General features: G+C 52.7%; 1 protein-coding gene across 1 annotated transcript; it reads right to left on the minus strand.

Moving 5' to 3' along the window:
• Positions 1 to 2,996: 2,996 nt before the first annotated feature.
• On the minus strand, positions 2,997 to 11,853 carry CASQ1 (calsequestrin 1). Its single transcript, XM_081224166.1, has 11 exons — positions 11,554 to 11,853; positions 9,673 to 9,757; positions 8,812 to 8,912; positions 8,496 to 8,607; positions 8,071 to 8,144; positions 7,593 to 7,723; positions 6,395 to 6,440; positions 5,927 to 5,981; positions 5,549 to 5,649; positions 4,825 to 4,899; positions 2,997 to 3,600 (listed from the first exon to the last, which is right to left on the minus strand). The coding sequence occupies exons 1-11, from the start codon at positions 11,830 to 11,832 to the stop codon at positions 3,466 to 3,468; spliced, it is 1,194 nt and encodes a 397-aa protein (XP_081080292.1). The 5' UTR covers positions 11,833 to 11,853; the 3' UTR covers positions 2,997 to 3,465.
• Positions 11,854 to 14,675: the final 2,822 nt, after the last annotated feature.

Raw genomic sequence — 14,675 nt, forward strand, 5'->3', positions numbered from 1 at the left:
CGCCCGCGGAGCCAGAGCCCGAGCCCAGCGCCGCCTCACCCCACCCGGCTGGCCCGTGATGTCAGAGCCGGGGAGGGGCGGGGGGCGGGGAGCGGCGGGAGAGGGGGGAGGGGAGGCAGCAGGGGGCTGGGGTTCTGGAAGACTCCTGGGACGGGGGCAGAAGTGCGGGAGGGCTCGAGTAGCGACGCCGCCTCCTCCCCTAAACAGCGAACCCCAATTCTCAGATTTAATTCTTCCCAAAGGGACACACTCCTCCCCTTACCGACCTTTCGGTGACCACAGTGGCTGGGACCCTGGGAGGCAAAGAGTAAGTTAGGGTTTAAGGGTTTGGAAGTCGTTTGGCCTCTTGATCCTCTTCGATGCTTGACTCAGTATTTGTAAAAACCTCTTCCCCTTATGGGTCAGGGGAGCCGTAGTAAAAGACTGCTCAGATTTATCCACCTTGGAAGGTGGGGGAGGAGGAAGGAGTAGGGGCAAGAAGCAAAATGGGGGCCTCCTTCGCCTGCTCTGGAGCCACAGATCTTCTCTCTGCAGGATGATGCCAGCTGGCCCCTTGTGTTCCTCTCACCTTTCCCAAATATACCACCCTCCCGCCTTCCCCCCACCATGATGTAATTTTATTTCTGGGGAGAAAAAGAGCAGCAGTGAGCTCAGCATGCAAATATAGACAACTTGCCGAGCCACGCTCAGTTCTGTCTCCTAGCCCTGCCCCGCTGCCCAGGCCCAGCATGGCCTCTCTCACTTCCCTTCTACCCCAGGGACTTTCCTCCCCCAGATTCTCAGCCAGACTGAAAGAGGGAAGGAAGAAGATGATCTATTATCATCTCCAACCTAAGAGGTCTCTCCTCAACTCTGGCAGAGCCTGGCCCAGGGACAAGGTCTGAGCCCCATCGGTGTCTGTGCCACCTCCAGGAATGCCCCGGCTTCTCTTCAGTTCCAGCCTGGCAGAGACCCCTCAGGAAGCCTCAGGTGAGCCCATCCTTTCTTGAGTCTACACTGCCCCTAGAAGAGGCTCAGACTGCTGCTGCTTTGGATTTCACAGCCCTTCTCTTTGCTTTCGCCATCCTCTTCCCCCAGTGTGCCATGTCACTGCCCCTTTGATAGCAACACACCCTCATAATTTGCCTTTGCATATATCTCATTTGTTCTGAGTGGTAGGGCCAAAACTCATTTTGTTGACCCATCTCTGAGACTCAGAGAAGCTGAATGACTTATCTACAGTCAGTGAAAGGTCCAGGTCTTTCAGGTACAGGGGATTTGGGCTTCATGCTGACTCCGCTCCTTTCTTAGGCAGGTTATGCCTCTGAGCCTCATTAAGGGCAAGACGGGGACACTGATGCCTATCTCACAGTGTTCTTCTGAGTTTTAGAAATTGTTAAGTCTCTAGTGACTGGCACAGATGGGTGGTTAAAACATGGGAGCTATTATTTACCCTGGGGCCTTCCACTGACCTATGCTAGAGAGTTAAGTTCCATAATATTTTTGTATTGGCCCAGTGCCCGTACTGTGTATTAAACATTTATTAAATGGGTGCAAGTTGGATGAATACGTGGTTTCTACTCTATACTCCTGCCACCAATTCCAGGAAGACTTCCTGGATTTGTCTGTGGAGGGTGAAAAACTTCTCTCACCTCAGGTCTCATTCTTCCATACTCAGAGATCCTCTAAGTTGTCCAGCAACACGTTTATACCCAATCCATGAAAGCTGTAACATCTGTTAGTTACGGGCTTGTTCAGTTGTTTGGTTCCTCCCCCCGCCTACTCCTGACTGCTTTACACTTACCCCAGCCTGGGCCTGTGCTGGAGAGAATGTGGGTCCTTCCTGCCAAGATCGCCAGCAGGCTTAGGTCTGGGGGATGCCCTTTGAACAAAGCTCAGCGCCTCCTCTGCATTCCCATGGCCACCACTCTGATCCGTGTTCCCCCACCTCCACCAGATTATTATAACTGTCTGATAAGAGTTGGACTCCCTGCCTCTGGTATCTCCGTCAGCTTCCTTCCCTCCATCCATCCTGCTCATCACTGCCAGATTAAACGTTGCCCTTCCTCCCCAGCTCACAGGACTAAATCCAAACACCTCTGCGACCTAGCCCCGGATGCCCACCCAACCTCGTGGCCACCACTTGAACCTCTCTTCTTCTCTCTTTGGTCTACTCTGTGCCCCAAAATGGCACACGCATTCTGGCAATGCTTTTGATGTTTTCACTACTTGAAATGTCTCCTCCCCAACTCCTTTGCCCTAATCAAATCCCACTTAAGGCCTAGAAAATGCTCACTTCCTTTATGAAGCCGTCAAAGCCCACTCTCATCTCTCTCTTCCGAGGCCATTCTATTCATTTGTTCCTTCTTTTAACAAACATTTATTAGGGACTACTTTTGGTGTGCCAGGCCCTGTGGACACAGAGAAAAAGCCTGGGGTCCTGCCTTCAAGGGGCTCACAGTCTGGTGGGGATGACAGACATGTAAATGAAGAGCTAGTACTAGAATAGAGGTGGACAGAGAGAGTGCAGTGGGACCCCAGAGGAGGGAGCTGCTGGAGGGGCCACCTCTGGGCAGGCCGCACCAAGGAAGTGTTTTTTGGACTCAGTCTTGCCATTCAAATAAGAGCTGCAAGGGAGGGTGCTATCAAGCAGCCCATAATCACTTAATTACATATTGCTTTGTATTTTTCTTCAGTTCTTCATTGTGCTTGTCTTGACTTCCCAGTGTCTTGACTAATCCGCTAGAGAGCAGGGACAGGCCCAGCACTCTCTGTTCTCCCAAAGCCTGACAGTGGTGCTGGACAAACACCATGTGTTCAGAAAAGCCTTTTTGACTTTCAGCAGATAAATAATCCAAGCTTCTCTGGGATAACTGCCTGGAGGGAGGAGCCCCACCCCCCTGCTATCACAGTCCCCTAACAAGGTACCCACACCTTAATTCCCCCATCCTCTGGCTGCCTCCCTCCTGCCCTAGGGGTGAGACCTCATCAACAGACACTTGCTCATGTTGCTCCAGATCCTTTATTGAGGTCTCTCATTTGACCCAAGTACATTAACAAGAGATTGCTAAGATACAGCCCCAAACACAGTACCCTCCCGTCCCCCTGGCCAGGGACAGGACAGTCAGAAGGATAGAAGACTTGAGAGAGTGGGGGAAGAGTGTGCTCAGCTGGAGGGAGCAGAAGAGAGATGGGGGCCCATAGATATGGCAAGAGGGAAGTCACAAGAAAGCATGTAGGGAGTGATGGAAGAAACAAATAATAGATACAGGGACATGGTGGGACAAGAAACAGAAGTCAGATGAGATAGCTGGGCTGGTGTGTGGGGAGAAGTAGCTCCTTGAATCTCAGCACGCAGCATAGAGACCCCAGTGGGCCCCATGGCAGAGAATGACCTAGTGTCCCTGGAGGAGCTCAGGGAAGGACAGGGAAGGAGGAGCGGGCAGGAGGACAGCAGGTGGGGCTAGGGGATGGCTGCCACAGCAACTAGTCATCATCGTCATCATCGTCATCATCCTCTGTGTTGATCTCGCCCTCCAGTACATCCTCCAGCCAGTCCTCCAGCTCCTCAGTAGAAGGCAGGTCCTCTTCATCATCCATCTCCATCCATATGCTGTCCGCCTAGGACATGGCACAGACAAGGCATCAGAACTAAGCCCGATTCAGGTCTTTAGACCTGTCCTCCCACTCACTGGACTCTGTACATCCTCTGTCCCTTCTCTTCATCTGTCACTGGGCAGGAAAACTGTCCAGGTGGGGGTCTAGGTTGGAATAGTGACAGTGGGAGTAGAAAGAATTGCTGGATCAGCAAATAGACCTTCTCCCTTCAGTCTTTCTTACAAGCTCTTGCCATGCTGAGCTTCCTAAAACAGACCTCTCTATCATGCCCTTAATGCAAAACCACTGGTGGCTCTTCATGGCCTGGAGAATAAAGTCAGCAACTCTTTAGCATTCAAGACTTTCCAATACCTGCTTTTCTAGCACCATCCTCAGAGATCTCTAGACTCTCAAGCCGTAAGAAACGACTTGCCCTTTCCCAAATCTGATATTCATTTTCCTACTTTTTGACCTTTTGCACTAACTTTTCCATCAGTTTGGAAATGACTCATATAATTTTCACTTGTAGAACTCTTATACACAGTACAATCTCCAGTGTGTTTTAATTTTTTTTAATCGTTTAGCTTTAATTAATTTTTTATATTTTAAAATTGAGGTATAGCCTGATTTACAACAATCTCCACTTTAAACTCTACCCCTTTTAAACCCTCTCTGATTCTCAAGCAGAAGTCACTTTGATTTCTGTGCCTTCCTGGTGTTTTATTGGTATCTCTATTATAGAGTTTATCAGATTTGACCTGGTAGTTAACAGAATACCTACCTCCTCAGTTAGACTGAGAATTATATGAAAGCAGGCTGTGACTTATTCAACTCAACAAATATTTTTGAAGCCTATCTGTGTGTGAATGAGGAGATTTCTGCCCTCAAAAAGCTCAAAGTCTCCTGGAAGAGACAGACATGATACATAAATAGCCATATAAAAGTCATGTTCTCAATGCCACATGGGCGCTGGGAGTGCCAAGGAGGGAACAATTCCAAATGGGAGATCTGGAAAGACTTCATGGAGAAGAGAGGATTTCAACTGGGCTTTGGAGGACGAGCAGTCAGTTCCAACAGGTAGAGGCAGGGATGTGTTCAGGGCAGGAATCTCCCTCTTTCCAGCCATTAGACTGGGCATGTCTAACTCCTGTGGGGAGGGCTCAATTCCTAGTTAGCAGAGCAGAGGAGGACTAGCTATGTTGGGAAGGAGAGTTGGGGGTCAACCGGGGATGAGGGAAGGAAACTCACATCAGTAACATTGACGACTCCTATTTGTGGGGCTGACAGGTCGATGTTAAACGTCTTCTCCCAGTATGGAACCAGCTGTGGAGAGACCACATATGGCAACGTAATGGAGGCTAGGAGCACCTGAGTCCAGGAGGGTGAGTGTGAGTGTGAGGGTCAGCCAGGGGGAGGGGGAGGGCACTGAACCCACGGTAGATTGGTGGATAGGTCCAGCTATAGTGCCTGAAGGGAATGGGTAGAAATAAGCAGTTAAAGTGTAGATATCCCAAAAGGAAAGTATCAAGAGGGTCAGCTGGGGACATTGGTCCCTCGTTTCCGAGGAAAACTTGATAGGAAACCTTGTTCTGATCCTGAACGAAGAGTGTTAGGTGTTGGGGATTCAGCTGGGAACAGAGCCGTGCCCTGAGACGTGGAATTTCTGTGCTTTGATTCTGTGATTGTGGACACCCACATGCAGGGTTAATGTGCCCTTCTGCTCCCCCAAACTCTGGTTTTCTCTAGAAGGAGCCAGCCCTGGGCACATGAGCTATCTGCTCAGCCTCTGCTCTGGGAATCCTGTTGTTCCCACACTTCCCATCATCCTGTGTCCCCTTTCTCAGGATGTGCTCAGTGCCCCTGAGCATGCGACAGGCTCCTCCACTAGGAGGTGGGGATAGGAACTCTGAAACAGGCTCCACCTTGGGATGTGCCCTGCCTCGGACAGCAGTGCCTGAGTGATATCTCTTACCAGGGGGAAGTCATCAGGGTCAATCCAGATGATGCTCAGGTCAGGATTTTCAGTGTTATCTTGGGCCACAGCCTTGAGAATCTCTAAGAACTCATAGCCATCTTGGAGGGAACACAGGTGATAAGTGCACGGTGGGGCACAGAGGAAACAGGAGTCCAGCTCTTTTCCCGCCTCCCACAACTCCGCATGTCTAGCCCCAGGCTGCTTGTAAACTGTGCTCTAAAAAAACCCGTCTTTTTTTTTTTTTTTTTTTTTTTTTTTTTTTTAATTTATTCCGTCTTATGTGTTAAAAGCCTATGCTCTGATAAATACCCCATCTCTCTCTCTCACCAGTGCCCCCGCCCCTGCCCCAAATCCAATCCAGTATTCCTCCCTCACCAGGATCAGCTTCCTCTGCAAAGGCCACAATATGGATTCCATCCAGATCGTCCTCCTGTGCGGGGCAGGGAGGGGAGACCTTAGCTATACTCACTGAAGTTAGAGAGCCCAGAACAGGCCCTAGATCTACCTTGGACCTAACTTTTGTGGAAATCCACCTTCTGGAGCAGGTGTATTCTTGTGGTGGTGACCCTTTTCCAAGTACACTGCCCCCTTCCACTCCAGGGTCCCCACACCTCCGCTGGCAAACCTTTCAGCCCCAGAGCTTAGAGCTCCTCCCTTGTCATCGTCATCAAGTTATGTGTGTCCCCCAACTCCTGACATGTTCTTCAGAACAGAAACCCTCCACCTTTGTGGTGCACTGTCTTTCCTATAAGCAAGACATGAGGAGCAGCAGCGTTGGATGTTTCTAGGACTTGAGTTTTCCCATGCTCCTGCGAGGGCCTGGGCCCCATCTGGGACACTCACCCAGGTCTCATACATACTCTCAGGCTTCAGTTTCCTCAGGGTTGATCTAGAAGAGAAAGAAAGTCACTACTCAGTGGGCAAGAAGGACACCCTTGGCTCCAGAGGGTCCCCATAGCAGAGGCTGCCACAGGGTCATGCCTAGGGCGTAGACAGCTTGCAGCCCTGAACAAAGCCATCTGGCAAAGTCTAAGCTCTGGGCACCAGGCCCAGATAATTGCATGGTTAAAGCAGGTAGGAGAGAGAAGCGTGGGCAAGGGGACTGGAAGAGAGACTTTCGGGAGAAAGACCTGGACATTTGGGTGTTCATTCATTCATTCTTTCATTCACTCATTCATTCAATAACACTGAGTGTTGGAGATGTTCTCAACGCTATGCTAGGTGCTGTGTGCTGTGTAGACAGAGTTGGACAAGGCAAACATTCCTGCCCTGATGAAGCGGACCATAATCTAGTGGGAGAGAGTAAGAGAAGTAGTGTTTGCACTGATGAATGGGTATTTCCAGCTGTGGAGTACTGTGAAGGAAGAGAATTATGTGTGAATGCAGGGCAGGGTTTCTCAACCTCAGCACTAGTGATATTTGGGGCCAGATAATTCTTCATTGTGGGAGAGCTGTCCTGTGCATTGTAGGATATTTAGCAGCATCCCTGGCCTCTACCCACTAAATACCAGTAGCTCTCTCTCCAACCAAAAATGTCTCCAGCCATTGCCAAATAACCCACTGGAAGACAAAATCCTCCCCCTCCCTCGCCACTCCCTCCACCCCTGTTGAGAACCACTGGTGTAGGTAATGTATGAGAAAGAACACAGGCCAAATCTGGATTAGAATCCAGTTCTGACACTACTCGTGGACTCTTTTTAACTGAGGTTGTTAAAAGGATTAAATATAATAAGAGAGAGAGCACCTCGGAGTTCCTGGCAGACCACAGGCACTCAACACTGGTCTCGGTCAACATCACAATGAACCGTACACATTCATGGAGCACCTTCTATGTGTGCTCCAGGCTCTGGGCTAAGTGCTGGGGTGCAAAATATTGTGCAAAATGGTCAGTATATCAATAAGAACTGATACCAGAAGTGTATTCATCTCTAGGAGAGACCCGCCTCCTGGTTGGCTGAGATTCCCCTAGCCCCTGTCACAGACACGTGTTCTAGCCTGGGGAGGAGCCTACCCTGCTCAGAGGGTTGCCCCTGCTCCCCACCTCCTGTGCTCCTCCACGAAGTTGACAATCTCCTCTTCGCTATTGGGCTTGTCCGGGATGGTCACAGGCTCTTCTGTGAAGGCCTCGTAGAAATCGATCTCGTTCAGCTTCAGGGTCAGCTTCTTTGCCACCTTTTCGGGGAGGGGATGGGGGAGTGGGGCAGGGGACATGGGGTCATGGTGAGAAGAAGTATTATGGGGGAGAAGATGTCAGGCAGGGAGTGAGACAACCTGGGCCCTTGTCACTGCCTCTGTGACACTGGACAAGTGTCTTAACTTCTCTGGGCTTTGGTTGAAGATGAGAGAGGGGTGGGTTAGATAATTTAAAATCTGTGGGATGGGGGAGGCCCGAGGAGGGGTGGGGTTGGGGAGTACTGATGTGTAGAGAGGGAGGAGGTCCCCCATTGATTCTGGGAGAGGGGGCTGGAGGGCAGCTGAGGGGAGTGAGGGAGACCCAGTGCAGCAGCAGGGAGGAGAACCTTGCTGTCGAAGGTGGCGAAGAAGGGGATGTAGGGATGAAACTCCTCCGCTGCTTCCTCGTAGGCTTTGTAATCTGAGGGGGGAATGCAGAGTCAGTCTCTGGGGAAACCAGGGTCTGCCAGGGAACCATCCCCCCTCTGTCATTCCCCAATTCTTCTTCGGCAGGTGGGGTTCATTCTGAGACTCACCCCCTCTAGTCCTCTGAGAGTGGTTACATACAGTGGTGGGGTGGGGGTAGGGGAATGCCTTGGTGCCTGTCTGTGAAACCCCCAGAGTGCAGGGAGATCAGAGCAGTCGATGGACCCACCATGGCAAGAGGAGTGAGGAGGTAGGGATGCTGAGCCAGCGGGTGAAGTGGGGAGGTAGGAGGATAGGTGAAGTGGGGGACCAGCGGAGGGGACAGTGGAGTCTGAGGGTTACCCACGCTCTGAGTCTTTGCTCTTGAAGTAGCCAATGAGTTTGTTCTCATCTTCGATATTCTCAAATGCCTGCAGCTCTCGTTCACCCTCAATGAATTCCACAGGGTCGTCTAGGACCTGGAAGAGCAAGGACATTGAAGGAAGAGAGTGAGTTTCTGAACTCAGTAGTAGAGGCAAGGAGAGGGATCAGGGAAAAGAGGGCTGGGAAACGGGGAGGAAGGGGCTCTCTGTTGCCGTGTGTGTGTGTGGGGGGGGGGCTGCAGTTGGTCGGAAGGGTGTGAGGTCTTAAAGCAAGGCTATTAGGTCCAGCGGAGTCCTCACATCAAGCAGAAACTCCACCAGGGTGTCAGCAGAAAACTCGCCATCATACTCAATGACTTCATCTTCCTTGAATACATAAATGCTGTCCTCTTCAATTAGTCCTAGGGAGTGAGCCAGAGGTGTGCCATGATTGCAACCTTCCCACAGGTCCAAGGGTCCAAATCCAGGGTTGCAGCCCATTCCATAATCCTTCACTAGACCACACATCTTGCCCTGTCCCCGACCCTGCTCACTGCCTCTCAGCCCCTCCATCCCCGGTGTCTGTACCCCTGGATTTAGCCTAGGTGGCTAGTCTGGCCCCAGGGGCTCTCCAGGGGGAAGCTGGCGTCAGGTGGGAATGCTAGGGGAGGACGTAGGGAGATATAGGTCCTAGCAAGATGTCTCCCCCCTTTCTCTGCCTGCCATAACCAGAGACAGATCTTCCTGTTACCTCCTCTGAAGACTGTAGTTGCTGATTCCCAGTCCAGCACTTTAACCTTCAGCTATTACTGACCAGATGACTTCATTACTGGCCACCCCTCCCCCATCCACTTCCGGAGTCCAGTCTCAGGCCTGAGCTGCCCCCTGGTGGCTGGTACTGTAATACCCAGCCCACGGCTCTGGAGGGGGAGGGGTTGGAAGAGGAGTTTGCAGAGGTCTCTCCAGCCCCACTTGTGTTCCCTGATTCCCCCTTTCCTCCAGAACCTAGCCCCTTTTTTTGGGTAGGTATAAAGAAGGCCACCTTCTCCTCTTTCTTGGATTTGAGCATGGGTCTCTATAAGGAATAAAGGAGAGGCTGGAACCCCCAGCCATAACCCTCCAAATTTCAGTATTTTCTCACCGGTCACCTTCCCCTCCCTGCTCTTCCCACCCCTCCCTTACCTAGTTTCTTGGCTACAGCCGCGTCCTTCTCAGAGTCCACCATCCCGAAGCCAACACCCTTGTCTTCTAGGACTTGGGCTGCTAACTGAAGGGAGAGTTAGGGTTAATATCAGCCTCTGGAATTCTTAGTAACCACTATTCCCGGTCTCATGCTTTCGAGCTGGGTCATTTGGGATGCAGGGAATATAAGTTAACCTTGACACGGTGCTAGGATGCAGGATATCTCCACTTTCCCTACCACGCCCCCCTCCACCCTTTTGGTCTGTGGTCCAATTTTAATTCCTGAACACCTATTGCTCATTTACAATGTGCTTATTCTGTTGAACTTTAAGGCACTGTGCATGTACTTCCAGGTTCCTTAGGGATGCTGAGGGGTCTAGCTTCAGGATGACTGAGGCTCTTTCCTCCTTCGGAGCTGAGCCCTGTACTTCATACTGATCAAAGACCACGCTCAGTGTGGGGGTGATGTTACACGTCCCTGGGGTTCTTCTGAGTGAGTCCCAATGGGGAGGATTTTGGAGGGCAAGAGGGTGGGGGGCGTGGGGCTCTGTCCATGTTGCTGAGGAGCAGCGAGAGCCAGAGAGCTGAGAGTAGAGGTCACCGTGGCCCCCACTGGTCACTCTTGAGGCAGAGAGACTGACAAAGATTAGAGATGAAATAGGCCTGGTTTTCCTCAATGGGGTGGGACTTTCCCTTTCACTCTCTACTTCAGGCTGTCCTTAGGCTATGGAGAGTCACACCCTAGGTCCCTGTCCTCATGGGCCTCCCAGCGGGGCTCTCAACCCTGATGCACTCTGCCTTGGGCATGGTTCGCAGCTTTTCCCCACCTAACACAGACTCGGGGCGCTCGGATTCTCAGGAGGGTGGGACAGGTGGATGGCCAGGGATGCTGAGCGCTCGGGATAAAAATACTCAGCTCATTAATCAGGCGGCGGGTTCCAGCACCCAGCAGGGGCACACAGAAATGAGAACCTACAGTCCTGGTGTCTTGCCCTGAAATACTCCAAGCTCTGGGCAAGCTGGGGCCTCTCCATCCTGCCAAACTTGAGGAGGGGCTGCAGCAGCTTGGACAAGGAGACTCCAACCCATCCCGGCTCCTGGAGGGCTGTGTGACCACATTTTCCAGTCATCTCCAAACATGGGCTTTTTTCTTGTAACAATAGGCTCTCTCTCTCCTTTGTGCCCCAGCTCAGCTTGGGGGTGAGGAGAATCTTCCCACAAAGACACGTTGGGGAAGGCATGGTGAAGCCTCCTCCAAACACAAGAATTTTCCAGTCGGGGTGCCCAGCTTGATCCAATAGGGGCAGATGGCAGGGGGAGGGGACTGAGAGGCCAGTGGGAGGCATGGTGGGCTCTATTAAACCTTTAGCCATTAAATCAATGACATGCAAGTAAAATGTCAATAACATTTAAATTTATACTCAGTTTGGATCTCTTTGGGGCGCAGCCCCTGAAGTGTATGGAGAGAGGGTACGTTTTGGTTAGGAAAGTAGATTTGGGGGTGTACTGCAGTTCTTCACCTTCCCCTGAAGAACCTCTCTTTTCCTTTTTTGCCCCCCTTCCAGGGTCACCCCAGTCCTAGCCAAACCTAGTACTACCACCCTCCTCTAGCATGGAGGAGAGATTCCCCCTGCAGCACCCCCCTCCCTCCTTAAATTGCCTGACTACGGTGGTACTTTGGGGGTTCCTGAATCTCTGTTTCTCTTCTGGCTCAGGTCATATGCCACTTGGGTCCTGTTGGTCCTGTTGGTTGAGACAGGGTCCTGCTACCCTGCCCCTCACGCCCAGATCCCACTCTTAAAGATCTACATGGAGTTGCAGGATAGAGGGGTGCAGAGAGGGACTGGGCTGCTCTGCAGGCCTGCGGAGCCCGCCACTCACCTCCAGGATCAGCTCCTCCATCTCAAACTGTCTTTGTGAGGCCTTGTCGTCCTCGGGGGGTTCGTGGTAGAGCAGTGCCAGCACCTCGTACTTCTTGAACACATTCTTGTAGTTCTTTGCGTTGACATTGACCACACGGTCCACACCATCATACTCGGGGAACTCCAGCCCGTCCTCCCCCTGCACCCCTGACTTGGGTGTCCCTAGCACCAGCAGCAACAGCAGTGCCAGCCGCAGGCCGGGCACAGCTCTGGCCCCCATCCTGTCTGCAGCATTCATGGAGGTAGTGGGATCTGGGTCGGCTCTCCCGGTCCAGAAGAGGTTAGCTGGGGTAGGGAGAGGCCCCTGGGTCCCAAATCCTGAGTTAGGGGCTCACGATGGGGGTGGGGTGGGGAATGGCCCAGAGCAGTGGACAGAGGACACTGCTAGGTCCTGGAGAAACTGCCGACAGAGCCAAGAGAAACAGGGTCAGGGGGAGGGCTAGGAACAGGGGGCGGGGAGGGAACCGGAGCTGCCCTTGAGGTTGGCACCCCTCGGCCCCCACCTGGTCCTGTCTAAATATGTCTCCAGGATTGGCAGGAGAGACGGATAACCTCCTGAGGCCAGGACGGCCCCGTGAGGGCCAGGATCCTCCTACCTCCAACACCTCTCACCCAGGCTCCCAGAGCCTCCTCTCCTCCCCTTCCCCCCCCAATGTCCAGGGCTCCTCGGCCCCTGTGCCCACACCAGCCTAGGAGCTCATCGCCATATTAAGAAAGGAAAAAGCTGGAGCTAAAAATAAGACCAGATGAGTCGGAGGTAAATGAAGCTGGGGCTGGGGGAGGGGAGGCTTGGGGGTAATTAGGGAGAGTGGAGCGAGGGCAAGGGTACTCAGAGAGAGGGAAATGGGGCCGCAGAGGAGGAGGAGGTATTCTGGGTCAGAGGTTAAATTTGTCGTCCATTTGTAAAAAGGGGGGCAAATGTGGTATTGCCTCTAAGTCCTAAAAGCTGGAACTCTCCTCTAGGTCGAGTCTGTTTCTTTGATCCCGTGGAGGAAGCGGGGGGAGTACAAATGCAATCCAGGCTGCAGGAAAGAGACCCCCTGTACTTCCCTTTAAAGAACCAAGACCAAGGATGAGGTCATTCTCTGAATAAAAGATGGAGCCGAGTCCAGGACTGGCGCCCTGGCTCAGCTCCAGCCGGTTTCCTTTGCTTCACTCAACACTCCTAACTGGAGTATGCAGAGGAAGGACGGGGCGTGGGGCGTGAAGTGCTGGCCCATGTCCATCCCTGGAGATGCGCATCTGGGGCTTCTCTGCCCACAGACCCGAGAGGAGAAGGAGAAAGTCGTTGGGCTGCTGACTCCTGCTTGTACTCTCTACTCGGATCCTACGGGACTGGTTTTCTAGGGCACAGTGGGAAGGAGGATTCCCCTGGCTGAATGATTCCAAGGAGAGTGAATTGTGACTGTTCATTCCTACGTCTTTGACAAGATAAAAAGGATCAGGTATCAACGGTAGGGGAAAAAATTAACACTGGGAAACATGAAGAGGTGGGGCCCTGTGCCCTGAACCAAGGATGCTGCTTAATTCTGTGCATTGAGAGCCAAAGCAGAGCCGTTGCAGAGGGGCTCGAACTTCCTGGATCCCAGCTTGGGGGTGAGGGCGGAGTGGATGGGCTCAGCTCTGGGTACCTTCAAGGACCCTCTTCACGGCCCTCCAGGGCTCACGCACAGGTAAGCAGAGGCACGAGGGAGACCAGAGAGAGGCTAGATCAAAGTCAGAAGCCCCCATGCCCACCCTGAGGTGTCTCCGATGTTGGAGGCACAGCGGGTGTTTTGCACCATGAAGTTATGTTAGAGGAATGACCTTTCTGCACTCCCACAGGGCAGACCTTACACGGCTAAGCAAGGAAGGCCAGGGAAAATCTCAAGAACGTGGCAGGAGTGGGTCCAAGAGAGACAGCTGTCATTGGCGCAGGAGAGGCCAGAGGTAGCTAGGCAGGGCATGCTGGAGCTGGAGAGACCTCAGAACCCATCTCAAGGGAGTGACCAACGTGCCCACAGCCCCATGACCAGAGCAAAGACAGCAGGAGAGACAGGTGGACCCGCCCGTACATATATGACCTAGATGACGTCCAGCCCCAGCTTCTCCTTCTGCTGCGCTCTGGAGGAGGGGGGAACACTGGGACAGAGACATTGGGACCTTAGACTCGTTCCATCCTGAATCTGACCTCTCGTACCCCCAGGGTGTGAGATGGGACAAAACGGTGACCCAGGCCTGCCCCATTCCCTCTCTGCTTCTGCAGCTACCAGGCTGTTTCATCCCATCCTCCTCCCTCTCCTTGGCCCTGGCTCTCCAGAGCCACCCGGATCCCTTCCAGCAGCTGCACCCGTCCCCTCCTCCCTGTCCTCCTCTCCCATACTTTTCTCTATACTTTCTATTCAAATCCTTCCCTCTAGGCCCCTGCCTTCAGGCTCAGCCACCGATATCAAATGACCCTAAGTTGGGGCCTCTGTATTTTTAACCCACCAGACACCCAAAGCTCCTGCTACTGAAACTTGAGGAGCTGGCCCCTCCATGCTCCCCCACCCCAACTCACTCACACACACCCTGGCCCCTCCGTCTTCCGGGCTCTGGTTCAGCCCTGTCAGCATCGGGGAAGGACCCCAGACTGATACAGCCCTGTCCCTAGGAGACCTTGTGTTGGAGGAGGGAGGGGAGCAGGTGGGAGAGAGACCTCTGAGGAGGGCCCGATGTAGGGGGAGAGTGGCTGGTGTACCTTATGACAGCCTTCCCTTTGCTAGTCCATGGCCTCTCATCCTCCAGACTCGTCCACAGCCCTTCCTCTATCACTATCCTATTTTTCTTCTTTTGCATTGGTATATTTTTGGCCCAGCCTTCATCATAAGACTAGCCTGAAAAGTGGTTGAGGGCACAAGTTCTGCCATCAGACAGACCTTGGTTTCCTCATCTATAAAACCGGGTGGGGGGCTTCCCTGGTGGCGCACTGGTTAAGAATCCGCCTGCCAATGCAGGGGACACAGGTTCGAGCCCTGGTCTGGGAAGATCCCACATGCCATGGAGCAACTAAGCCTATGCACCACAACTACTGAGCCTGCACTCTAGAGCCCGCGAGCCACA

The sequence above is a fragment of the Mesoplodon bidens genome (genome assembly GCF_964165515.1).
Source record: "Mesoplodon bidens genome assembly, chromosome: 2".
Lineage (NCBI taxonomy): Eukaryota > Metazoa > Chordata > Mammalia > Artiodactyla > Ziphiidae > Mesoplodon > Mesoplodon bidens.